General features: G+C 42.2%; 1 protein-coding gene across 6 annotated transcripts in view; it reads left to right on the top strand.

Annotated features, from left to right (window-relative positions):
• SHF (Src homology 2 domain containing F) overlaps positions 1 to 27,887 on the top strand; it is a 475,778-nt gene that overhangs the window by 331,858 nt on the left and 116,033 nt on the right. For 4 of the 6 annotated variants that reach the window (XM_063926268.1, XM_063926266.1, XM_063926265.1 and 1 more), the window contains one exon: positions 1,266 to 1,424. The exons of the other annotated variants lie outside the window; for them this stretch is intronic. In XM_063926268.1, the coding sequence (XP_063782338.1) occupies positions 1,266 to 1,424 (159 nt within the window). The remainder of the gene's footprint in view (positions 1 to 1,265; positions 1,425 to 27,887) is intronic. 6 annotated transcript variants of the gene reach the window in all.

Genomic DNA, 27,887 nt, shown 5'->3' with positions numbered 1-27,887 from the left:
GGCCCCTCTTGAATTTATTTGTAACTGTCATGTCTATTGAATGTCAAGACTACAGAGGGATGTCTTTGTGTGCTATTATATCTGTGACTCACTAAGAAGTTCTATAAAGGTGATGCTTAAAGTCCATGTGGTATGGCCCTTCTATAATTTTCCTAATTTAATATGGTGTGACTATAGCTGGAAATACAGTATATGGCAGTGGTTCCCAAACTTTTTTTTGGGGGGGGAAATCACGACACACACGACATGTCGCACACCTAGGCCAAAAGTTTAAGTACAGAGAAACATTTTAAAGTAAGTAAATTGTGTTTATAAGTCATCCCTGGGTTCAGCTATATGGGAAGGCACAAGGTTCACTTCTGTTTTCTGAAAAATTTTATGAGCCACAAGTACTGATTTTGCCTATCACATTGGCCACAAATAATTTGAATTGGTCCTTGACCACCAACTCAAGGCACCCCTACAAGTACCCGAGGCACCCCATGGTGCCTAGGCACACAGTTTGGGAACCACTGGCATATGGTATTAAGCTTGGTTACATGTTTGTCAAGGTGAAGCAGTACATGTTACTAACTTTGTAAGCTTTTGCTGTATGTATTGCTTGGCTGCATATTATTGGTTGTATCGGCAAATGTGGCATTAACACGTATATAACATTATTACTGAGGACTGTAATTTATTTAATGTATCGCATAAAATGCCTGTAAACGCTAGAAGGCCTTACTGAGTTTCTAGAAATTTGAAGTTGATATGTCGCCATGTTAAGTCCCGCTCTACTGCTGCAGTTTTTCCAAAAGAGTGGGGGGTACTAGGATCCATAAGAGTTCCAATAACGTTAATATTGTATGTGGACGTAGACTTCAGAAGTCAACTCTTTATGCCTAGCATAAAATCATGTTAGCAGCGGAAAATAACATTATAATTGGGGCTGCAACATTTCAAGTGTGCTCCAGCAACTTCCTCAAGCTATTGGGGAAAAAAGATTGAAATATACTGCCAGAGCCGTCTTAAGCGTATGGTGTTCTATTTCATGACGAATTGAAATGATGTTAATGCTTCATGTGAAGTATTGTTGGGTACACTGCTTCCGTCCCTTTTACTGTGTTATTTTTTTAATTTTGTTTGTTGTTGTTGTTGTTGGGCAATTTTTTTATTCTTGTGGTGTGAGACACGCTCTGCCTATTCTCAAACTATACCTGTCTTTGTTCCTTCTTTGTCTTTCTACCGGTCTTCCTTCATGTCTCTTCTTCTGATGTGGCAATCAGTTGAGATAAAAGTAATCAAAGATCTTCCTTGGCCTCCACCAGTGGGACAGCTGGATAGCAGTGCAACCACCCAAGAAAGTGATGTGAACACTTCATTCTCTCAACAGCCTCCATCCTCTCCACACTTACCATCTCAGAGCAGCTTTGAAGACCGCAATGGTGGGTTTCAGATTAAAAAACATTAATGCTCACTTTCCTGTGTTGTAAAGTTGTCATTGAGTTGTGCTCTCTGATGGGGAGTATGTGTCAAGAGAAATAAACTATTTTTTTTAAAGAGCCCCTTTTCTTGTATCACATAGCAAAATCATTAGTACTACTAGACACCTACAGGTTAATAGTGCATGTACAGTATTTTGGGAAATAAAAAAAGAAAAGTCTTAGGGGCAGATGTACTTAGCCTTAAATGGTGATAAAGTGAATAGAGATAAAGTTCCAAACGATCAGTTCCTGACTGTCATTTTTCAAACACAGCCTATAACATTGCAGTTAAGAGCTGATTGGCTGGTACTTTTTTTCTCTCCACTTTATCACTGTTCAAGGTTTAGCACGTCTCCCCCCTGAATATATTTATAAATCTAACTTTTGTTAAGGGCCTGAGCTATTCAGGCCTTGTAGTTGGATGGAAACTAGGGTTTATGTGCTTTCACATTGGGTGGACCAGAATATGTTTTTTTGTCCCTATACCAGTGGTTCACAAAGTTTGAATCACGGCGCCTTAGAGTAACAGAATTTGTTTTCACGGCACACCTAGGCCAAAAGTCTCTTATTGAGAAATTTTTAAATAAAGTAAATTGTGTTTATATGTCATCCTTAGGTTCAGTTGTGTATTAAGGGACAGGATTTACTTCTGTTTGTCCACATACACTGATTTTGCATATTACATTGTCCATAAATTATTTTGAATTGGTTCTGGACCAACAATACAAGGCACCCCTTCAAGAGCCTTGCGGCACCCCAGGTAGCCACAGCACACAGTTTTAAAACCACTGCCCTATACCAATTTTGCATTGTGCCTGTATCTCCAGAATATAACTGGTTTGCTACTTGTTGTTATGTTATGTGCACACTTGCATCAGCCCAATACTAGATTCAAAATATACACCTAAAGGCATGCATCAGGCCAAAAGTGTATATCCATTCAGAATACATCACAGGCCACAATGCTGTTGGGAAATTTAGAATTGTAAATTGTTAAATATAACTTTTCATTGCTGTGTTTTTGTTTTGATCTGTGGCATTATACAGTAGTACACCTTTGTGTGGGCTTTTTTTTTTACTTTTTGCTCAATATAGTTTTATGTTTACAATATAATCTTGGTTTATTTTGTTTTAAAGATATTATTACGACTTGCCTTTTTCTAATCAGAGACGTTTCCATGTACAGTGATCTATTGCCAGCAGCTGACTACTTCCTGCATGTAAATAGATTTGTTTAGACATTGTCTAAAATGATAGACTTACAAACTAAAATGTGCATGTGGCTTGTAGAGTGTCTGGAAGGGCGTACTGCAGAGCCATCTGGAGTGTCCAAGGGACATTCTGGACAGACAGCCTGCAGCCTGTGGAGCAAAGAACACTCCGGGTGGTGCTCTACCTCCCAGAGCCAGGGGGCACCGTCTTCTAGTCAGGGCGTCATGGATTTAGGGGGTGGGGCCAGCACAGAGCACACTGCCACCCTGTTACAGCACGGTATCCGTGTTTACTAAGCTATAGGTTTCAATAGGCTGTAGCAGATAGCAGAAAGCTTCATTGTGATGAACAGTAGAACTGTATTGGTATGGATGGGAAATATTTATGATTTTGTGAGTTTTAAAGAACATTAGAAACATTGCAATCCCGCTGGGCAGTTTACTTTTTCCATTTGGTAAAATCCTGTCTCTGCCCTCATGTATTACAACCGTAAAAATTTAACCCGGAAAATTAAATTGACCTTTGTAGTGCCCATAAGACGACTGCCTCACCTGGTACTCAGTGGCAGAACTTGTAAGTGGTGGGCCAGGTCCAAAATATCATTTGGACCCCACCTCAACGCAAGTTCACAAAATGCCCATGGGAATGGGTGAATGGGAGAAGCAGAGGGGATCTGTACTGGATACCAGCAGTCCATATCCTGGAGATTAGGAGACCGACGCCGGGAACCCAATAGCCAGAATCCCGGCAGCGAGCGCAGCATGTCCGCTCGCCACACTTCCGGCCCGATGGCGACCTTTGGCCACCACACTATTATATCCCCCCTCTGGTGGTGGCGTGGACCACCACCTGAGTGGGAATACTGGGCTTGTGTTGCATTTCCCTGGCAGTTGAGATTCCAGCTTCGGTTTATCTTACCACTGGGATCCCGGCAGCCGTAATTTAACCACATACCAAGCAGAGGGATGCTGAGGTTGAAACAGAGCGGCCAAGAGTGACAACAGAAGGCAAGGGAGAGGCAGTGGATGACAAGGAGAGACTGATAGGGGTACAAGTACAATGGGGGTAATTCCAAGTTGATCGCAGCAGGATTTTTGATAGCAACTGCGCAAAACCATGTGCACTGCAGGGGAAGCAGATATAACATGTGCAGAGAGTTCGATTTGGGTGGGGTGTGTTCAATCTGCAATCTAATTTGCAGTGTAAAAATAAAGCAGCCAGTATTTACCCTGCACAGAAACAATATAACCCACCCAAATCTAACTGTTTCTGCACATGTTACATCTGCCTCCCATGCAGTGCACATGGTTTTGCCCAGTTGCTATCAAAAATCCTGCTGCGATCAACTTGGAATTACCCCCCATGTCCTGTATGGTGCAGAGAACAGGGGTCATATACCTTGGTGGGGGCAGCAACACAGCGGCTTCTGCTCTATCTCTGATAGGGCCCCCCGACCCCTTGTCCTCAGTGTGGAACTCTGTCAGACAGACTCTCAAAGTGCCAGTTACACCAGTTGTAGGCTGCCTTTAATTCACAGACCGTAGTGAATCAGGAACATTTTTGAGGCCGTTAATCTTCTGCGCTGATGGGAGGCAGGACTCTGTCTGATTGATAGACACATGGTCAGCCCTGTCCCCTTCAGGCAGCAGGGCCCACCCTGCTCTCTGCACTCTCAAGCCCTTCAACCAACATTGAACTAAACGGGCTGTTTAGGGGAAGCCCAGGGGATTATTCATTGCTGGTCTGGGTAGCAGTGTGCCCATTAATCCTCAGGGGCCCCAGTGCAATTCACCTGCCGCACCAATGGTAGTTCCGCTCCTGCTGGTCCCTTTGGGAGTATACAAGCTGAAGTGGTTATTTCCCAAAATGCCTACACCAATCCTGCATTATACATTTTTATCTCTGTGTGGCTTGTTAACTGTTGTATTACTTAAATCTTCTGTATTGTGTGCTTTGTTCTTTATGTCTGTAAAGCACCTTAGATCCTGTGGGAGAAAAAGAGCTATATAAATAAAATTATTATTACAATTCTAAAAATGAAAAGGCTTGTGTGCTAAATAAGATATAGAATTTTTTTATTTCTTTATTTTTTATTTTTTTTTACTTAAGAGTTAATATTCCAAAAGAAAGTGATCTCTGTTTTCTCCATATCTTCCCAAACATGCTTAATGATATGATGTGTTGAGCAGTATAACAGTGTAACAAGATTATAGTTATATATCTGTATAAGGATGCTTGGCTGCTTGACCCGAAGATGGTCCAGCATGGACCGAAATGTCAACTTTGCACATCTGCACTTTGGCTATGTATTTTTTTGAGAGTATTGAATGAAAACGTTTTTGTTTTTTTTTACTAATTTTTGTATGGAGAGTGCACTTATACCACTTTATATATTCTGGATCAAACTTTTTAATCTCTATCGGAACACCCCGCTGTTAAGTTAGAAAATTTTGAAGAATGCGGATTGAATACAGGATATATATATATTTATTTATTTATTAGTGCATTCCCAGTGTTCACTGGGCCCACAGCTCACCTCCCCGCACTGATAGATGCCATGCACATGGTATCTATTCAGCAGTCACTGGCTCTCCCAGGCTGCCCCCCACATCGCCCACAGACACTGTGGCTGGTGGCTTGGACAGTAGGACAGTGTCCGATTAGCGGGACTGTCCCGCTGGAATCAGGACAGTTGGGAGCTATGATTATTTATAAACACTTTCTGTTTTCACATTTGACAAAGGGGCGATATTGCCCCGAAACGTTGGATTCTCTATATGTGATGTGATGAATTAAAGTACACCTTTTCAAAAGCAACTAATGTGGAAGTCTCCGAGTGCCGCTGCTTGTTAGAAGTAATTCTCTCTGATTGTCTCCAGAGGGCACCGGAGCCGTTTAATTTCGGGAAGGGTGAGTGCCAATCCGATTGTGTATGTATGTATATGTGTGTATATATATATATATATATATATATATATATATATATATAGCAACACAGGATGAGAGGCACTCCGCGGTCTTGTATAAATAAACAAGCGGATACCACAAGTGGCAAAGCGACGTTTCGGATTTTACTCCTTTTTCAAGCAACAAAACATACAACAAGACAATAGTTGTGTTCTTACCTAAATACCCTCTAGAACCGACACTCCACACGTGCGTATCCCGTTCCTGGATCTGGGCCGCCCGCACTTCCGGTGAGCGTCACTTCCGGCCGGCGTCTCCGCAAGCGTTGAAGTGACGTCACACAGCGTCCTCACATTCTCCGGCGGTGTATCGCTTAGCAACCCGTACCCAAACATAATGGGACATGTTCCCACCTACCTTATCCGGAAAGCGTTGTCCGCTGTTTGTCGGGGCGTTGGCATAGTAACCAGATTCATCAGGAAATGGGATGCACTGTAGGGAGTAGGACAATACATATAAGTGTTATATAAAAAACATATATTTGCAACACAGAGCGGAAACGCAAAAATCAGAATCAGACAAAATCAACATATGTATATATGATCTAACAGATCGATAGATCTATGTAACTATTCAATATATTTAGATGGGTAATATTACTATATGGTATAATAATTTACAAAAAGGAGCTGAATGATAAATGTTCATTAAGACCACTAGGTTTAACTGTATCCAGTTTGAATATCCACTGTGCTTCAAGACATAATAATCGTTTCCCTCTATCACCACCACGGAGATCATCCGGAACGTGATCAATGATCACATATCTGAGTGTGGATAAGTTATGATTTTCTTGAGCAAAGTGTCTTGCTACCGGTTGGTCATTGTCCTTTCCAGAAATGGCGGCCCTAATGGCAGAACGGTGCTGTGCAATTCGTTCTCTGAATGTTCTAATGGTCTTGCCTATATAATAAAGGCCGCAAGGGCACTTTATTGCATAAACGACATAGGTGCTGAGGCATGTAAGGGGATGACGAATTGGAAATTTCTGTCCATTGTGTGGATGTGTGATATATTTAGAAGCAATCATAAAACTACACGTCGTGCATCCCACACATCTGTAGCAACCATTGGATCTTGTCTGTACATTAGGGGCGGTTCTTTTTGATATGTCGGTGCGTACTAGCCAATCACGGATGTTGCGGCCTCTTTTATAGCATGACATGATGTTTGTATGTTTAAGCACTTTCAGTTCCTTATCTTGTTGGATTATCGGCCATAATGATTTTGAAGTTTGTTTGATACTTCTATCCGCCGTATTGTATGAGTGAACCCAATGTAGTCTATCTTCTTTTTTAATAGGAGATTTTCTACTAAGTGTTTCCTCTCGACTTAATGCAGTGACACGATCCCTGGCTTTGGCTAATGTATTAGAGGAATATCCTCTAGCCTTGAATTTCTTCTCCATTTCATCCATTTTTCGTTCACATTCCATAGGGTCACTAGTGATTCTTTTTACCCTCAAGAATTGAGAATAAGGTAAGCCTCTTTTTAGAGACGGAGGATGATGGCTCTGGGCAGCCAAAAGTGTGTTACGGTCCGTTGGTTTCGTGTATATCGCAGTAGATAGTTTGTTGTTCTGTACTGAGATTAATACGTCTAGATAGTGAATGGATGTTTGGCTCATCTCATAGGTAAATTTGATAGGACTGTCCTGAAGATTAATATTCTCCATAAACAAAGAGAATTCTTCTTGTTCACCTGTCCAAAACAGAAGCACGTCGTCTATATATCTCGTATAAAACGAGATCTTTGAGGCCATGGTGGATGACTGAAACATTTTTCTTTCTACAGAAAACATGTACGCATTGGCAAATGCCGGGGCCACAGGGGACCCCATAGCACAGCCTGTTAATTGTACATAGAACCGTCCATTAAAGATGAAGAAATTCCTGATCAGTGTAAGTTCCAATAGTTTACTAAACAACTCAACCGGAGGGCCCAGATACTTGTCATTATCTTTAATCAAGTCTATAGTAGCCTGTATTCCGTCTGAATGCGGAATACTGGTATATAGACTTGAAATGTCCAATGAACAGAGCCACGTATTTGGAGGAATTTCTCCCAGATCTCCTAGTTTGATGAGTAAAGATGTTGTGTCTTGTAGATATGTTTGTTCTGCTTTTACACAAGGCTGTAGATAGAAATCCAAATATTTGGATATATTGCTGTATAGGGATTCCCTTGCCGAGATAATCGGTCTCCCCGGAGGATTCACCATACTTTTATGGATCTTGGGGAGACAGTATAGGAGCGGTACACGTGGTTGTGGAATGATCAAGAATTCTGCCGTCTCCTGTGTGATGTTGTTATCTTGTACAGCTTTTTTAATGACCACCTCAAGTTCCTTTTTGTATATTGGAGTCGGGTCATGTGTTAATTTTTTGTATATCTTTTGATCAGCCAATTGTGTATAGACCTCCTTTTTGTAGTCTTCAATGCCCCACACCACAATGCCGCCTCCCTTGTCGGCCGGCAAGATCATGATGTTGTCATCCTTTCGTAGAGATTGTAGGGCTGCATATTCATCTTTTCCTAAATTAGGGAAAGTTTTGTTATTTTTTTCAGATTCACTCATAACTTGGGTATCAAGGACTTTCATAAAGCTGGAAATGGAGATGTTATTAGAAAAGGGTTCAAATTTTGATTTATTTTTGAATTTATTGGTTGCTTCATCCCCTAGTGTAGATGTCCTAGGTTCATTTTTGAAGAATTCCCTCAACTTGAGTTGTCTACTGAGATAGGCTTGGTCCACCTTCCATTCGAATCCCTTGAACTTGTTTGTCGGGACAAATGTCAATCCTCTGTTAAGCACTTTCAATTCCGATGTCGTGAGGATTTTGTCTGTTAAGTTGAATACTAAGTTGTTTTCTTGGGACGTCCACGACTCCTCTTTTCTTTTTCTGTTGCACTGTCCACCCCTTCTGATCGGTCTGTGCTTTTTCCGCGACCCGCGCGGGTTTTGACCCCTAAAGGGGGTTTACCGCGGACATTTTCTTTGGGTCCTCTTATTCTTCCAGAGTCTCCAGCAGAAGAATTGGAGTCGCTAGTCGTTGCTTCATCCCTATTAATTTTTAGGAAGGGTCTGCGTGCCCTGTATGGTTTATTTCTTTGATTCTTAGTGCCTGACAGCCACGGATAGACATTGTATTCAGAGTAGTCTCTGTTAACTTTCTCAAATTTATTTTTCTTAAAAGTTACTAACTCAGATTTGAACTTAGTAACTTGTTGTTCCAGCTTTTCCAGCCACTTGGTGGTGTCATCCTTCTGCAGGTTTTCTATGTGTAGGCGTTCAAAGTCACCAATTTTATCTCTAATGATTTTTAGTTCTCTTGCTGCCTCTTCGATGACTAACGTCATGAGATCAAATGAACAGTTATTTAAGACAGCAACCCATCTTCTACAAAATTCGTGATTGAATCTGCCAATCGTCGGCATGTTCTTCACACGGAATCCTCTAGGAATTTTCTTCTCTCTGTAGTACTCAGAGAGTGTTACGCCATGCATGAGGAATTCTATTTCTTTTTTCTTCATTTTAAATAGAGTGTCGTATGTCTCCTCCAGAGTTGGAGCTCCCCCCGATTCAACCAATCTCTCTGAAAAAAGGACTGCCATACTCTCATCCTCTGAGAAGTGTAATCTTTCTCCTGGAGGAATCATTAATCGTCCATAAGACATATCATCAGGTAAGCTTCTGGTTTGATCCATCGTAAGCTTTCCGCCGTGATGCAGGTGTTTGTAAAAACAACAGCTGTCTCACCTTGTGTCCCCTGCAGATGGGGTATAGAGACAGCGGTAACAACTTAATAGTATGTAGCCTTGAGAGTAGTATGGAGAGAAATATATAATAGAGGGGGGTGCTCACGTCCAAACGTTATCCCGGAATCACTCCAAAATAAAGTACATGTATGGAAGGAAGACGGGCACTCCACTTTCCCAAACTTAACTGCCGCAGGTGCTCAGCTCCAGAGAAAGACGTAGCAACACAGGATGAGAGGCACTCCGCGGTCTTGTATAAATAAACAAGCAGATACCACAAGTGGCAAAGCGACGTTTCGGATTTTACTCCTTTTTCAAGCAACAAAACATACAACAAGACAATAGTGGTGTTCTTACCTAAATACCCTCTAGAACCGACACTCCACACGTGCGTATCCCGTTCCTGGATCTGGGCCGCCGCACTTCCGGTGAGCGTCACTTCCGGCCGGCGTCTCCGCAAGCGTTGAAGTGACGTCACACAGCGTCCTCACATTCTCCGGCGGTGTATCGCTTAGCAACCCGTACCCAAACATAATGGGACATGTTCCCACCTACCTTATCCGGAAAGCGTTGTCCGCTGTTTGTCGGGGCGTTGGCATAGTAACCAGATTCATCAGGAAATGGGATGCACTGTAGGGAGTAGGACAATACATATAAGTGTTATATAAAAAACATATATTTGCAACACAGAGCGGAAACGCAAAAATCAGAATCAGACAAAATCAACATATGTATAATGTCCCATTATGTTTGGGTACGGGTTGCTAAGCGATACACCGCCGGAGAATGTGAGGACGCTGTGTGACGTCACTTCAACGCTTGCGGAGACGCCGGCCGGAAGTGACGCTCACCGGAAGTGCGGCGGCCCAGATCCAGGAACGGGATACGCACGTGTGGAGTGTCGGTTCTAGAGGGTATTTAGGTAAGAACACCACTATTGTCTTGTTGTATGTTTTGTTGCTTGAAAAAGGAGTAAAATCCGAAACGTCGCTTTGCCACTTGTGGTATCTGCTTGTTTATTTATACAAGACCGCGGAGTGCCTCTCATCCTGTGTTGCTACGTCTTTCTCTGGAGCTGAGCACCTGCGGCAGTTAAGTTTGGGAAAGTGGAGTGCCCGTCTTCCTTCCATACATGTACTTTATTTTGGAGTGATTCCGGGATAACGTTTGGACGTGAGCACCCCCCTCTATTATATATTTCTCTCCATACTACTCTCAAGGCTACATACTATTAAGTTGTTACCGCTGTCTCTATACCCCATCTGCAGGGGACACAAGGTGAGACAGCTGTTGTTTTTACAAACACCTGCATCACGGCGGAAAGCTTACGATGGATCAAACCAGAAGCTTACCTGATGATATGTCTTATGGACGATTAATGATTCCTCCAGGAGAAAGATTACACTTCTCAGAGGATGAGAGTATGGCAGTCCTTTTTTCAGAGAGATTGGTTGAATCGGGGGGAGCTCCAACTCTGGAGGAGACATACGACACTCTATTTAAAATGAAGAAAAAAGAAATAGAATTCCTCATGCATGGCGTAACACTCTCTGAGTACTACAGAGAGAAGAAAATTCCTAGAGGATTCCGTGTGAAGAACATGCCGACGATTGGCAGATTCAATCACGAATTTTGTAGAAGATGGGTTGCTGTCTTAAATAACTGTTCATTTGATCTCATGACGTTAGTCATCGAAGAGGCAGCAAGAGAACTAAAAATCATTAGAGATAAAATTGGTGACTTTGAACGCCTACACATAGAAAACCTGCAGAAGGATGACACCACCAAGTGGCTGGAAAAGCTGGAACAACAAGTTACTAAGTTCAAATCTGAGTTAGTAACTTTTAAGAAAAATAAATTTGAGAAAGTTAACAGAGACTACTCTGAATACAATGTCTATCCGTGGCTGTCAGGCACTAAGAATCAAAGAAATAAACCATACAGGGCACGCAGACCCTTCCTAAAAATTAATAGGGATGAAGCAACGACTAGCGACTCCAATTCTTCTGCTGGAGACTCTGGAAGAATAAGAGGACCCAAAGAAAATGTCCGCGGTAAACCCCCTTTAGGGGTCAAAACCCGCGCGGGTCGCGGAAAAAGCACAGACCGATCAGAAGGGGTGGACAGTGCAACAGAAAAAGAAAAGAGGAGTCGTGGACGTCCCAAGAAAACAACTTAGTATTCAACTTAACAGACAAAATCCTCACGACATCGGAATTGAAAGTGCTTAACAGAGGATTGACATTTGTCCCGACAAACAAGTTCAAGGGATTCGAATGGAAGGTGGACCAAGCCTATCTCAGTAGACAACTCAAGTTGAGGGAATTCTTCAAAAATGAACCTAGGACATCTACACTAGGGGATGAAGCAACCAATAAATTCAAAAATAAATCAAAATTTGAACCCTTTTCTAATAACATCTCCATTTCCAGCTTTATGAAAGTCCTCGATACCCAAGTTATGAGTGAATCTGAAAAAAATAACAAAACTTTCCCTAATTTAGGAAAAGATGAATATGCAGCCCTACAATCTCTACGAAAGGATGACAACATCATGATCTTGCCGGCCGACAAGGGAGGCGGCATTGTGGTGTGGGGCATTGAAGACTACAAAAAGGAGGTCTATAACCAATTGGCTGATCAAAAGATATACAAAAAATTAACACATGACCCGACTCCAATATACAAAAAGGAACTTGAGGTGGTCATTAAAAAAGCTGTACAAGATAACAACATCACACAGGAGACGGCAGAATTCTTGATCATTCCACAACCACGTGTACCGCTCCTATACTGTCTCCCCAAGATCCATAAAAGTATGGTGAATCCTCCGTGGAGACCGATTATCTCGGCAAGGGAATCCCTATACAGCAATATATCCAAATATTTGGATTTCTATCTACAGCCTTGTGTAAAAGCAGAACAAACATATCTACAAGACACAACATCTTTACTCATCAAACTAGGAGATCTGGGAGAAATTCCTCCAAATACGTGGCTCTGTTCATTGGACATTTCAAGTCTATATACCAGTATTCCGCATTCAGACGGAATACAGGCTACTATAGACTTGATTAAAGATAATGACAAGTATCTGGGCCCTCCGGTTGAGTTGTTTAGTAAACTATTGGAACTTACACTGATCAGGAATTTCTTCATCTTTAATGGACGGTTCTATGTACAATTAACAGGCTGTGCTATGGGGTCCCCTGTGGCCCCGGCATTTGCCAATGCGTACATGTTTTCTGTAGAAAGAAAAATGTTTCAGTCATCCACCATGGCCTCAAAGATCTCGTTTTATACGAGATATATAGACGACGTGCTCCTGTTTTGGACAGGTGAACAAGAAGAATTCTCTTTGTTTATGGAGAATATTAATCTTCAGGACAGTCCTATCAAATTTACCTATGAGATGAGCCAAACATCCATTCACTATCTAGACGTATTAATCTCAGTACAGAACAACAAACTATCTACTGCGATATACACGAAACCAACGGACCGTAACACACTTTTGGCTGCCCAGAGCCATCATCCTCCGTCTCTAAAAAGAGGCTTACCTTATTCTCAATTCTTGAGGGTAAAAAGAATCACTAGTGACCCTATGGAATGTGAACAAAAAATGGATGAAATGGAGAAGAAATTCAAGGCTAGAGGATATTCCTCTAATACATTAGCCAAAGCCAGGGATCGTGTCACTGCATTAAGTCGAGAGGAAACACTTAGTAGAAAATGTCCTATTAAAAAAGAAGATAGACTACATTGGGTTCACTCATACAATACGGCGGATAGAAGTATCAAACAAACTTCAAAATCATTATGGCCGATAATCCAACAAGATAAGGAACTGAAAGTGCTTAAACATACAAACATCATGTCATGCTATAAAAGAGGCCGCAACATCCGTGATTGGCTAGTACGCACAGACATATCAAAAAGAACCGCCCCTAATGTACAGACAAGATCCAATGGTTGCTACAGATGTGTGGGATGCATGACGTGTAGTTTTATGATTGCTTCTAAATATATCACACATCCACACAATGGACAGAAATTTCCAATTCGTCATCCCCTTACATGCCTCAGCACCTATGTCGTTTATGCAATAAAGTGCCTTTGCAGCCTTTATTATATAGGCAAGACCATTAGAACATTCAGAGAACGAATTGCACAGCACCGTTCTGCCATTAGGGCCGCCATTTCTGGAAAGGACAATGACCAACCGGTAGCAAGACACTTTGCTCAAGAAAATCATAACTTATCCACACTCAGATATGTGATCATTGATCACGTTCCGGATGATCTCCGTGGTGGTGATAGAGGGAAACGATTATTATGTCTTGAAGCACAGTGGATATTCAAACTGGATACAGTTAAACCTAGTGGTCTTAATGAACATTTATCATTCAGCTCCTTTTTGTAAATTATTATACCATATAGTAATATTACCCATCTAAATATATTGAATAGTTACATAGATCTATCGATCTGTTAGATCATATATACATATGTTGATTTTGTCTGATTCTGATTTTTGCGTTTCCGCTCTGTGTTGCAAATATATGTTTTTTATATAACACTTATATGTATTGTCCTACTCCCTACAGTGCATCCCATTTCCTGATGAATCTGGTTACTATGCCAACGCCCCGACAAACAGCGGACAACGCTTTCCGGATAAGGTAGGTGGGAACATGTCCCATTATGTTTGGGTACGGGTTGCTAAGCGATACACCGCCGGAGAATGTGAGGACGCTGTGTGACGTCACTTCAACGCTTGCGGAGACGCCGGCCGGAAGTGACGCTCACCGGAAGTGCGGGCGGCCCAGATCCAGGAACGGGATACGCACGTGTGGAGTGTCGGTTCTAGAGGGTATTTAGGTAAGAACACCACTATTGTCTTGTTGTATGTTTTGTTGCTTGAAAAAGGAGTAAAATCCGAAACGTCGCTTTGCCACTTGTGGTATCTGCTTGTTTATTTATACAAGACCGCGGAGTGCCTCTCATCCTGTGTTGCTACGTCTTTCTCTGGAGCTGAGCACCTGCGGCAGTTAAGTTTGGGAAAGTGGAGTGCCCGTCTTCCTTCCATATATATATATATATATATATATATACGTGTGTGTGTGTGTGATCAGTATTCACAGAAGTAGTATATGTTGAGTCTTCTCCTGTTACATTGTTTTTTGAGAGCTGCTTCTTATTGGCTGTTCAGCTCCTATACATTCATGGTGTCAGAAATCATGCTAGCTGGTTTGAACTTATTGAACTCCATTAATGTGGAATGACAGTTGTTTGGACACTGTTAGAACAGGTTTGAGGGGAACAAAGTGCTCGGTAATCAGCTCTAGTCAGATTCAGTTTGGGAGTGGTTGAGTAGGAACTCCCACGTCTTGAATGTATAGTGTTGTTATGAGTGACTTCCAAATAACTAAGAAGATGACATTTAAAAGTTAACTTAGCAACTTGTAATGTGTGGAACGAATTACAAAGTTAGCGTTATGTTAATTTTACATAACTAATATAAATCTATTTTTAAGTTATGGATTATGCAATCCTTATATGATGAAGTCAAGATATGTTAACTGTAGGAGAAGAGACTGATTGAACAGTTTAAAGTTAGTGTTACTCTTCATAATGAATAGTATTGCTACATGGACACATGTTACATTAGAAAATGTATATAAAAAATAAAGTTATGGAGGGATATATTATAAATGAGTTTGACCGCTTATACTGCATTTATTTTGCAGCAAACCTTGAGTTAATGGAGGACTAGCAAGTCTCAGAGAATGCACTGAAGCATAGGAAATCAAATTTACATCTGTCCTGTTGTTATCATCATCAGCAAGAGACGTTCAAAGTCTGTTGTCCTCATGTCCTGTCTGTAACTAGTCATGTCACAGGTGAACAAGTGGTCAATTGTAGCATATATGTATTAATTGGTCGCAGAGTCTCATGCCTGTGCATTTAAAAACCTGTAATCATACTGCCCTTATGACTGCCCTCACCCACATTCGGCAGACAAGTGGGTAGGGCGTGGGTGTGTGGCGCAGGCAGTATAGTACCAAGATTGTGTTTTCATGGTCCTGCCCCCTAGTAGACATTGCCATAATTACTGAAGTTGTAGAGCAGGAGGTGGAGCCAGGATGCCACTACTCAGTCTGAGCGGCCTGATTCACTCAGGAAGTGAGTGGAAGCCAATGACCACGGGCAGCTTACTGGAGACTTAACTAATCTTCTGAATCTTGATAGTAGGCAAGTATGTCTGTATTATGTGTCTCTGTGAATAAATAAAACCCAGACATTTAATGGAGTTGTACAAAAAAATCAGAATTTTACCTTCATATTTCAGGATTCGGTGTGTCACCTATTCAGGTTCCAAACCCAGAACTGCATAAAGGATGTGACTGTCTTCTATTTAGGGAACATACAGTAGTCAATGTATTTTCTGGAATGAAGTTGATTAATGCCCTAAAAGTTTCAATTCTGATATGAAAAAGTGCAGGAGGTTATCCCCAATGTATTGATGGGAGAGTTATTTCTCTGAGTTGTCAGAGGTAAATTATAGAATATAAATATTTTTGACCACCTGCAGTTCACACATACTGTAAGAGATATTTAGACCCACCAAATCATCATTTATCCTGCCTCCCTGAATGTCTGTCCAGGGAAACATTTTCATATACCACTGGGATGCAAAGCGGCAAATGGTCAGCTTTATGAGGTCTAGTCAAACTGGGACTGTCCAGTGTCCACTGCTCCATATGTCTACCTCTGGCAGCAAAAGTAAAAGTGATTATTTACTTTTTTCTTCCCCAACATTTTTGCAACATTCATTCATTTCTGTAAAGCATTGTGTATTGTTTTACTTGTTACTAATTTGAAATTATTAGCTCTTCCTAACACTCTAGGACTATAGTCTCTGAGGAGAAATAAGCTATTCATGCTGCTGGTAACGTTAATACAGCAGGGCTGTGATACCTGGTAAATGCTTAGTTATTCTGCGCCATTCTGTAATTATGGTGCAGGCACATTGTGGCCCGTTTCACTACTTGGTGACTGAACTACTGGTTAAGAGTGTAATATTAGGAAACAGATCAGTTGCTCCCTGTGTTGGTGGCAGTAGAGATAGTTATTTATTATTCCTGCCAATTGCTATAATATAATTGCATATGCTTTATGGATTTTAGGTTTGTGCTAAACACTTGGATAGTAGAATACACTTAGACTAGCCAATAATAATCTTCTGTGCTGCATATATACTGTATAACCAAACCAAATTATTTATTTGTAATCCGTTTGCAACATATAAAATAATGCAGGATATATGTCCATGGAGTTCTTTTATTGCAAATATCCATGACCGATCATTCGTATTAGGATTTCCTTTCTCCACTTCTTTAGAATATGCCGAGGACAAAATAAATAATACCTTAATTACCAGCTAAGGAAATATAGAGGGCTAGGAGTTTTATAATTAGCCTGTAGCTTGGCTAAGCATTCACTATACTTCTCTATAACGGTGACCTGCTGGAAAGTATGAGTTTTTTCATAATTACATTAGAGTATATAGATGTGCTTGTGCTATACTGTGAGCCGCTAATAGCTAATACAGATGCCAGAATCCCGAAGACATCAGGATCACGACGACGATATCCCGACAGTCAGGATCCCAAAGGTAAGTATGAACTGCCGGGTAGATTTAGCATTCAGGAGGGGTGGGTAGGTTTAGGCACACTCCAGGTGGGTTAGAGTTAGGCTGTGGGATGGGGGAGGTTAGTGTTAAGCTGCAGAGAGGCGCGGATAGGGTTAGGCACCACCAGGGGAGTGCTATGGTTAGGCACTAATGGGGGAGAGTTAGGTTTAGGCTGTGGGAAGGGGAGGTTTAGGTTTGGGCAACACTGGGGTGAGGTTTGGGTAAAGCTGCAGAGAGGGGGGTTTAGGGTTAGGCACAAAGGGGGGAGAATTATGGTTAGCGGGGAGGGTTAGGTTTAGGCACCACCGGGGGAGGTTAGGGTTAGGGGGTACGGGAGGGTGGTTAAGGTTCCCTGTGCACCCTTGTCTGCATTGCTGCGATCGGGTTTGCCAGCGTCAGTATACTGACCGCTGGCATACAGACATCCGGCTTTTCATACTGAACCCTTGTGTATAAGGTGTATATTCAGATTGTGTTCTCATATTGCTACTCCTACAAAGCTTATTCAAGTTGTAGCAGTGTGGACCATCTGAAGAGGGTCTGAATTTACATGAACACTACTATTGAAATGGGTCCCACTTTCTGTGAAATGATTGGTAAATAGAAGTGAAGCATACATGTTTCCCCCAAGTGCCTAACCCAGATATTCGCCTTCGGCATACCGGCTGTCGGTGATCTGTTATCGGTCTATTGAAGTGGTGTCCTGGGCACCTTTTTGCAGAGGCGCTCATACTGTACTCAAATGAGGGGAGGTGAGTTCTTCACAGTGCAGTTGCATCTTTTGGAGGGGCGTTTTAGTCATCCCTCATTTTGGTTATATTTAAATTTGGCTGGAGCTGATCTTATAGTGCCTTCTTGGCCACCTTTGAGATATTCTAATTCGGTCATCATTAATAAAAGCTGTGACCTTTTAATCCAAGCAGTTGTCTGTGTCTTTATTTCATTTAGAGTTACAAGGTATTTTAGTTATGGCTAACTGCTATAATAAATGGACGCCTTATCGAAGGAAGCTAATTAGTACATCACAAGCTTTAGATATGGATCACTTCTACCTGCCTCACCAGCAATAGTATGCCAGAAAAACGGTTGCTGAAACTGGAAATCTAAGGTGACACTGACATATGATTATCAGCTCAATGATAAGCTTTAGGAATGGTGTATGAGGTTGGACTCCTATGACTACTAAAAATTATTCTGAGGTCCGCTGACTCTGGTTATATACATTTTAAGCATGCCTAATGTTTTCTATCCTATTCAGGTGCTCTCATGTGTGTAGCAATCATGTTGTTCAGGTTATTACTCTATGCATTCTGGTGTGTGTGTGTGTGTGTGTGTGTGTGTGTGTGTGTGTGTGTGTGTATTAAGATAATGAAGCCTATATATTTGTTCAAGCTGTAGAAATATGTGTACATACTTATGTAACTCATCTCTAAGGGGGACATGTACTAAGCCGTGATAAAAGTGGAGAAGTGAGCCAGTGGAGAAGTTACCCATAGGAACCAATCAACTGCTCTGTATACTTTTATAGTATGCAAATTATAAATGTTACGTCAATGCTGATTGGTTGCCGTGGGCAACTTCTCCACTCTCTCACTTCTCCACTTTTATCACTGCTTAGTACATGTCCCCTTAAGACCTGTATTTTTAAAGTGATATATACATCAATAAATAGGTAAAGAAAAAAAAAAGAAAATAGCCTGACGAAGCAACTGTGAAACTCCCAGGAGTCATATAACTAGTGTGCACTGGCTACAAATATTACTGCTGGTACCTAACTTTTTTTAATCCGTTCCATTGATGTCAGTGAGTGCACATTACCCCACTTCTGGGAGAGAACTTGCTACCTGTCAACATTTAATAAACACAGAGTACTAATTGCCTTAATAGAATCTCTGTAGTACCTAAACTTTGTTTCTGTGCCACTTATTACATAGTTATATTATAAACACATCCCAAAATGTTCAAAAATTATTTCATACTTTTTTATTAGAAAATAATAGTCAGTGATCTCTATATTTCTAGTGATCTCTCCAAGTAATGGGGTGTTTTTTTTCTTCATTGCTGTATTTCTTTTCCTCTAATAAAACTGACTGTTATACAGTATACTCACCTATTTCAGAAGAAAAATGTTGAACATGTAAGCAGAAAATATTGATGTTTGTCAGAGACTTATGGTGTCACTGATTGTAATTTGGATTTTGAAGTGATATCATTAATAATCTGTGATAAAGGCACACAACATTCTTGTTTGACAAAGTCTGTAGATCAAAAGTACTTTACTCTGGAGTAAGAACCTTTTTTGAAAGATCTATCATTCATATCGTCCAGTGTGTATACCTGAATGATGCGCACACCTGTTCATCATTCACCTTCATCTCTTGTCTATCCAACATGCAGCTCAACTTTAACTACATCATTGAGCTGCATGTTCGGGGAATGAGGGGATGATGTCACTGAACGATATCATGCAGTATGTATGTGCTATAGTGCTGAACGATATAGCGCTGGTTGCTCATTATGTACGGGGCTTTAGTTTAGATGTAGCAGCTCATGCAGCTGCTAAAAGGCTGTTCCGCTCTGCTGGTTGTATAAGAACATGTCCTCTAATCGCAATGTAACCCTTTTGTGTACAGTATGTCTTTTTTTATAATTTCATCCTGTTATAAATGTAAACCGCAACAGTATAAACCATTCAAGTTGCAGATGTTAATTTTCTAGTTTTTTGTAAGAATTTTTGATTCCTGGGTGTCCACCTACTTGAGCTTTGGAGAACAGGTGAAAGTGTTACATTAAATTTCAAATGGATATAAATTCTGCATTAGCATTATTACATACTCGCACTTGAAGTGGACAGCAACAGAAACGTGGAAATGGATGCTGAACAACGTTTGTATATGAACATGTCCAGGCTCGGACTGGGCCACCGGGGAGCCGATGAACTCACAGGTAAGCCCTGCCGAGTATTAGCCACACCCTCTTTTGTGTGAGGGCAAGGCTAAGAAGAGTCGGACGGAGGGGAGGAAAGGTGCACTGCGCTCTACTCCGCAGCCACGGGCGCAGGTGATCCTGGGCGGCGGCGGTGATGCAGGATCGGAATGAGGTGGGCAGAGGTGTGCGCTACGCTCTTCTTCCTGGCCATCAGATAAAGCAGCAGGCACGGGCGGTGGCGGTGACTGTGTGAAGCAGAGTCAGAGGCCTCAGACACAGGAGCGGTGGCGGTAAGCAGCACAGTGGGGCATTATCAGTGTATCTGGCACTGCTAGAGGCATCCGTGTATCTGGAATTGCTGGGGGCATCCGTGTATCTGGAATTGCTGGGGGCATCCGTGTATCTGGAACGGCTGGGGGCATCCGTGTATCTGGAACTGCTGGGGGCATCCGTGTATCTGGCACTGCTGGGGGCATACATGTATCTGGCACTGCTGGGGGCATCTGTGTATCTGACATGGCACTACTGGGGGCCATCCGTGTATCTGGCACTACTGGGGCCATCCGTGTATCTGGCACTACTGGGGCCATCCGTGTATCTGGCACTACTGGGGCCATCCGTGTATCTGGCACTACTGGGGCCATCCGTGTATCTGGCATTACTGAGGGCATCTGTGTTATCTGGCATTACTGGGGGTATCTGTGTATCTTGCACTGCTGGGGCATGCATGTATCTGGCACTGCTGGGGGCATCCATGTATCTGACATGGCACTACTGGGAGCATCTGTGTATCTGGCACTGCTGGGGCATCAGTGTATCTGGCACTGCAGTACTGGGGGCATCTGTGTATCTGGCACTGCTGGGGGCATCCATGTATCTGGCACTACTGGGGGCATCCATGTATCTGGCTGTACGGGGGGCATCTGTGTATCTGGCACTGCACTACTGGGAGTATCTGTGTATCTGGCACTGCTGGGGGCATCCATGTATCTGGCACTACTGGGGGCATCATGTATATGGCTTTCTACTGGGGTCATTATTTGTATCTACTGTTCTCTCCCAGTGTAACCCAGGCATGTATACTACTGTTCTCTCCCAGTGTAACCCAGGCACGTATACTACTGTTCTCTCCCAGTGTAACCCAGGCACATATACTACTGCTCTCTCCTGGTGTAACCCAGCACATATACTACTGCTCTCTCCTATTGTAACCCAGGCACATATACTACTGCTCTCTCCTGGTGTAACCCAGGCACATATACTTTTGTTCTCTCCCGGTATAACCCACGCGCATATACTACTGTTCTCTCCAGGTATAACCCAGGCACATACACAACAGCCTGAAGTGGGCAGCGAGGTAGAGCTCTTTTTCTTTATATACTATGCTAGGTGGCGCCTATAATGGCTGGCCATTCCTCTCTGGTCACGTGGCCACACTCATTCCAGCATATGGCAACACCCCTTAGTGGGCCTCTGTGATTGCATTTCCCTGGTGGGCCCTTCATGCCCCAGTCTGACACTGAACATGTCTCTATTTGTATGTACAGTGTGTGTGCTTATAATGTGTGTGTGTGTGTGTGTGTGTGTGTGTGTGTGTGTGTGTGTGTGTGTGTGTGTAAATAAATATATATATATATATATATATACACACACACACACACACACACACACACACACACACAACACAAAGAGTTCTCTCATTTTGCATTATCAGTGTTAACTATGTATTTCCAGGCTTCTCAGGCTTGTTCCAATATGTCAAGCTGCACTCCCAAATAACCTTTTTTCCAAAATGGTAAGGTTATCTGTGTACTGGAAAGACAGGATGCGCACAATAGTGAAGTACTTTAAAAACTTCATTAGCTTTACTTCAATTAATCAAAAACCACTCACAAGGAACATGTGTGATATATACAATATCACCAAAAGTGCATTAGAACAGAGGGGGTAATTCCAAGTTGATCGCAGCAGGAAATTTTTTAGCAGTTGGACAAAACCATGTGCACTGCAGGGGGGGGCAGATATAACATTTGCAGAGAGTTAGATTTGGGTGGGTTATTTTGTTTCTGTGCAGGGTAAATACTGGCTGCTTTATTTTTACACTGCAATTTAGATTTCAGTTTGAACACACCCCACCCAAATCTAACTCTCTCTGCATATGTTATATCTACCACACCTGCAGTGCAAATGGTTTTTCCCAACTGCTAAAATATTTGCTGCTGCGATCAACTCAGAATTAGGCCCAGAGATGGCATGTGATATCTCATGCTGGGGCCACTTAGCTCAGTCTCCATTCACAGTGCTATCCATGCTTGTCAGCCCCGTCTCCCGGACTCCAAACGCTCCCACGTCCTCCACAGTAGCCACGCCCAGACTCATTTAGTCCAATAGGACTTAGTCAGTGTGTGTCTATACATGTTAGTGATGGTGGATAGGGAAATTATGTTCCTCCTTCGTAACAGTTGTGCACTGCTAAATGGATTCTAGTTGGTGTACCATATGCAATCCCAGTTGGGTGGATATTTTGACAAAGTGGGGAGAGATAAAGAACCAACCAATCAGCTTCTGTGATTTTACAAACTACAGCATGCTAGAAAAGTAAGAGGTAGAAGTTGAATGCTTGGTACTTTATCTTTCTCCACTTTGGGCCTAATTGAAGGTTGATTGCAAAAACAGACTCTTCCTCTAATGTGCAAAACCATGTACACTGCAGGGGTGCAGATATAACATGTGCAGAGAGAGTCAGATTTGGGTGGGTTACATTGTTTCTGTTCAGGGTAAATACTGGCTGCTTTATTTTTACACTGCAATTTAGATTTCAGTTTGAACACACCCCACCCAAATCTAAATCTCTCTGCACATGTTATATCTGCTCCACCTGCTCTGCACATGGATTTGCCCATTAGAGGAAGATTTTGCTTTTTCAATCAACTTTGAATTAGACCCTTTATCTCTCTCCTCAAGATTTGAAAAATGTCCCCTTTCTTCAGCTACAAGAGCACACATAAAATGCAGAAATAGGAACTCTGAAAATGAGGATGCTAATGAACCTCCATACATTAGAGAGCCGAGTCAAGCTCTGTTTGCAATAAAATTATCCATGAAGATTTTAATGGAGCATATTAAATAAGCCTCTTGTAATTTAAAAGTCAAGCTATCACTTTGGCTTCTGTACTGTGGTTGGTTAGAAGCAAGTGTGATATTTCCAATCCATTCCAATAGTAGAATATACTTTACTTCCTTTTAAATGCACGCTGTCACAATTAAAATAAGAAGCAATACAAATGTAGGAGGATAGATTCTGTACAAAGTCGTTTCTACCACGACTCTTAAAAAGTGTAATCATTAGTCTGAAAAGAAATAAAAGGACAGCCAGTCCTTAGATTTCAATTTAAAATTTCATAAAGTGCCATACATCCTATAGTTATACAGTAATGGTGATCCTTGACTAATGGCTGCTGCAAATATCTATGTAATGTCTTCTCAGTATTGAGCTGTAAAGTAAAAGGTAGAGCTAAAAAACAATATCTAGATGCAGTGGTTGAAACAGTCCATATATTCTCTCCCACTTATAGGGTGGAGGTGGCAGCCATTGCTTATTGGTTTAATTCTATGTATAAAGAGGAACAAAAGAGACACCTGATGGTCAGTTAAATAAAGAAATACAGCCAATGGGCTACCAGCATAAGCACTCAATAATAGGCTATTAAGGTGCAGCATTTTGGTTGCTTTCTCCTGTCCTCAAAGATGTAGGACAGTGAAATGGTATTTTATAAAACAATACTAAATTTTTAAGTGTCTTCCTCCATCTCGGATATGGGATGATCCATTAAGCAAACTTAAGTTAAGGATATTCCAATAGACCATGATATATATTAAAAAATAATAATTTTTATTATAATGGAGAATCCATTTCTAATGGATGTATTTTTTTATATATGCTTAACCAAAAGCTCAAAGGTATTATGTGCTTGTGATTGCTGAATGATTGCTGGCTCTTTGGGTGCGCACCTGTCTTTGTTGCAGTACCGCCTCTTCATGTTCAGTAGCAGGAGAATGGGCATAATGTTCGTAGGGGAGGGTGATTGTATTTGTCTTGGACAATATATATATTTTTTTAAAGATTATGCGTATACATTTTTGGATGATTTTTATTTTTTTAAACAAGAATATGTACAGATGCATCCATTCTCATCCTTGCCGTGATGTGTGCGCACACATCTCTGCAGCGGTTATCCATGATCGGGTGCAAATAGTCGCACATTTTCTATGGATATTAAGTGTGTTTATTTGCACGTGCCTGTATTTGTCACTTCTCACAGTTGTACATAAATGCTTTCACCATTATGTACAACTATTATTATTATTATTATTATTATCCTTTATTTATATGGCGCCACAAGGGTTCTGCAGCGCCCAATTACAGAGTACATATGCATATAATCAAAACAGGAAAACAGTGACTTACAGTTGAAGACCATATAGGACAAGTACAGGGTAACTAAGCATAAATACACCAGTAAACAACATAGAGATAAGTTCCAGGTGGCTAAAAAACTGCAGGATCTCGGCAGTTGAGGATTATTAAAGTAAGAAAAGTATAAGCACATGAGGGAAGAGGGCCCTGCTCGTGAGAGCATACATTCTAAGGGGACTAATGAGAAGGTTTCGACAACTGGACATGGAAATGCTGTTTCATTAACAAAATGACATTTATAGTACTAATTTACCATTTTGTGGTAATTAGTACTATTTGTTATAATATTTACATGTAAAGTGAAAACCATGTATTTGAGGAAGGGAGTTGTTCATTTTAATGATGTCAGCTTATTACAGTAATTCATTTTGTTGCCAAGAAACTATCAGTAAAAAGTATATAATTCATGTGAATACTGTAATATGTGACTGCAGAAGTAGGAATATGCTGAGTATGTTATTACTGAGATCTACTCAACGTTACTGGAATTGCCAGTTCCTTAGGAAAAAAACCAACAACATACAGTATATCAGTGTGAGGCTTGTATCAGACCATTGTACAAATAGCACAATTGCTGTCCGATGCAGTATTAACTTTGATTCTTCTTCATTACAGTGTAAAGTAAATTCAAGCTGTCGCCACCATACGATGAAATAAGCCTTTTATGTCTGAATGAAAGGCAAATGTTAAAATATGTAATAAGCCGTTTAAGCAAACTGAGAAGCCAATAGGGCTGTACAATCCCTGATCCTTTTCTGCAAATCTCTTCTTGTACATACTTGGGCTGCTGCTGTCTGACTTCTGTTACGCATTGCCTAATTACCCAGATACAGAGTCTTCAATTGTGCCTAATTTATAAATCAAAAACTTGTTTCTTTTTTCTTTTAATTATCATTCAGTATTGTGTGAATTAGCATAAAAGTGTATGGGCATGCCAGAATTTCCCTGCCCTTTCTTGCCCTGTGAGAACTGATATATTTGTCATTATTGCATCACTTTTGTACATTACTGAGACACAAATAATGACAAGTTGCTGTGTACTCTCTGCTAATGTATTTTAACGTTGGTCACAACACTGTCACAGAAGGTCTGGTCTTCAGAAAAAATATTAAGGTGTTTAAAGAAATCAAACAAACATACTTACTAATTGTGTATTATTCCTTTTCATACATGCATCTGTTCTTACCACTAATACTGCTGTGGCTATTCTCCTCTCAGGGGTGTATCTAGGGGTCTGAGTGCCCCTGGCAAAGTAAGGTACTGGCGCCCCCCATATTTGAAATAGGGACATGATCTTGTGGGAAAGGGGCATGACCATACAATAGTTCCCCCAATTCAAATTACGCTATACAGTAGTAACCCTTATACACATCATGCCCACACAGTAGCAGTTCCCTTTACACATTATGCCCACACAGTTATTCTTGTAACACTGAGGAGACATCAGCAGTGCCTGGCCTGGCTGAGGAGGCAATGCCACCCAAGGCCAGGTAGTATAATCAAATAGTAGTGCAAAGAAGTGCAGTGCAGCGCACTACCCAGTGGTGCAAGTAGAAAAAAAATGTAAGTGGTACTGTGTGTGCGCGCCTTCAGCGCACGCAAGCCCAAAAAATAGGTGTGGCCACATGGGGCATGGCCAATAAAAATGGGGGAGTGATACACATATGACCCCAATACTGCTGTGCCAGATACGCATATGCCCCCACAGTGCCAGATACACACATGCCCTCACAGTGCGAGATATGCCCCCACTGCCAAATACACATATTCCCCCACGTTCCAGATATGTCCCGACATTGCCAGATACACATGTCCCCACAGTGCCAGATGTGCCCCCACTGTGCTAGATATGCCCCCATGGTGCCAGATACACATATGCTCACACAGTGCCACATACGCCCCCACAGTGCCAGATATGCACCCACAGGTGGTCTTCAGTTTGCCGGCTGTCGGGGTCGTGGCGCACAGTATACCGGCGCCGGAATCCCAACAGCTGGCATACCAACACCTTTTCTCCCTCTTGGGGGTCTACGACACCCCTGGAGGTAGAATAGTTAGTGCGGAGTGCGCGAGCATGCCCACAGCGGGTTGAGCATGCCCACAGCGGGGCGAGCGCAGCGAGCCTGCAAGGGGCTCATTTGCACTCACCCAGCTGTCGGTATGCTGGCAGTCGGAATTCCAGCACCAGTATGCTGTGCGCCGGGAACCCGAGAGCCAGCATACCATACTACACCCGCCCCCACAGTCATATAGTCGTAGTCCCCATCCCCCTCCCAGCACATAGCCATAGTCCCCTCCCAGTAAATAGCCATAGCCCCCACCTCCCCAAGCAATAGCCGTAGTCTCCACCTCCCACCCACAGTCATAAAGTAGTCCCCACCCCCTTCCCATCACAAAACAATAGTTCCCTGCCAACATAGATAGCCATAGTCCCCCTCCCTGCACATAGCCCTTCACCTCCCCAAGCACATTTCCATAGTCCCCATCCCCCTCCCAGCACATAGCTGTAGTCCGCCCTTAGCACATAGCAGTAGTCTCCCCCACTCCCAGCACATACATAGACTCCCCACACGGCACATAGCCCTAGTCCCCACCCCACAACATCCCAGCAGATAGCCATAGTGTCTGGCAATACCTGCTGTGCCGAGCTGCCTGGGAGGGAGGATCGCTCTGCAGGCAGGAGCTGGCGCCGGTGTCCTGCACCGCACCAAACTGCGTGAAGAAACTGGAAAAAACCTACAGCTCCCAGCAGCCCTTGCCGCCGGGAGCTCGAGGCAGCAAGAGTTATTGGGAATTGTAGTTTATTTTCAGTTTCTTCCCTGTAGTGCATTGCAGTGCCAGACACCGGCGCCAGCTCCTGCCTACTGAGCGATCCTCCGCCCTCCATCCCAGGCAATGCACAGGCAGCTTGGCACAGCAGGTATTGCCAGACACTATGGCTAAAAGGAATTCCACCCACTGGCCGAGGGTGGCACCGTCGGGTGGCGCCCCCTGCTCGGCTGGCACCCCTGGCGAGTGCCATCCTGGCCAATTGGTAGATACGCCCCTGCCTCCTCTATCACCTATTATGAACTAAGCCATTTCTATAGCTAACAGACCGATAGACAATTACTTAAATGTTTTAAAAGTGGCTACCCATATGTTGGAGCTTTTAAGCAACATATTTAGATGTTGCCCATTCTGCCTACCCTACTCTCTTTGTTTGTCCTTTTCTTTTTCTCTCCTCCTCTTTGCTCTTCATTTCAATATCACAATTTTGTTTACTCAAACGTAGTTCGGCAGATACCAGGCCACCTATAATTTTGGGTACGTGCCTTTGCAGCTATATGTTCAAATGTGTATTTTACATCCCTCAATTTCAAGAGTATTCAATTATTTTCAATAAA

This window comes from Pseudophryne corroboree, chromosome 6, assembly GCF_028390025.1.
Source record: "Pseudophryne corroboree isolate aPseCor3 chromosome 6, aPseCor3.hap2, whole genome shotgun sequence".
In the NCBI taxonomy this organism is placed as follows: Eukaryota; Metazoa; Chordata; class Amphibia; order Anura; family Myobatrachidae; genus Pseudophryne; species Pseudophryne corroboree.
This window is presented reverse-complemented; position numbering and strand designations above follow the sequence as displayed.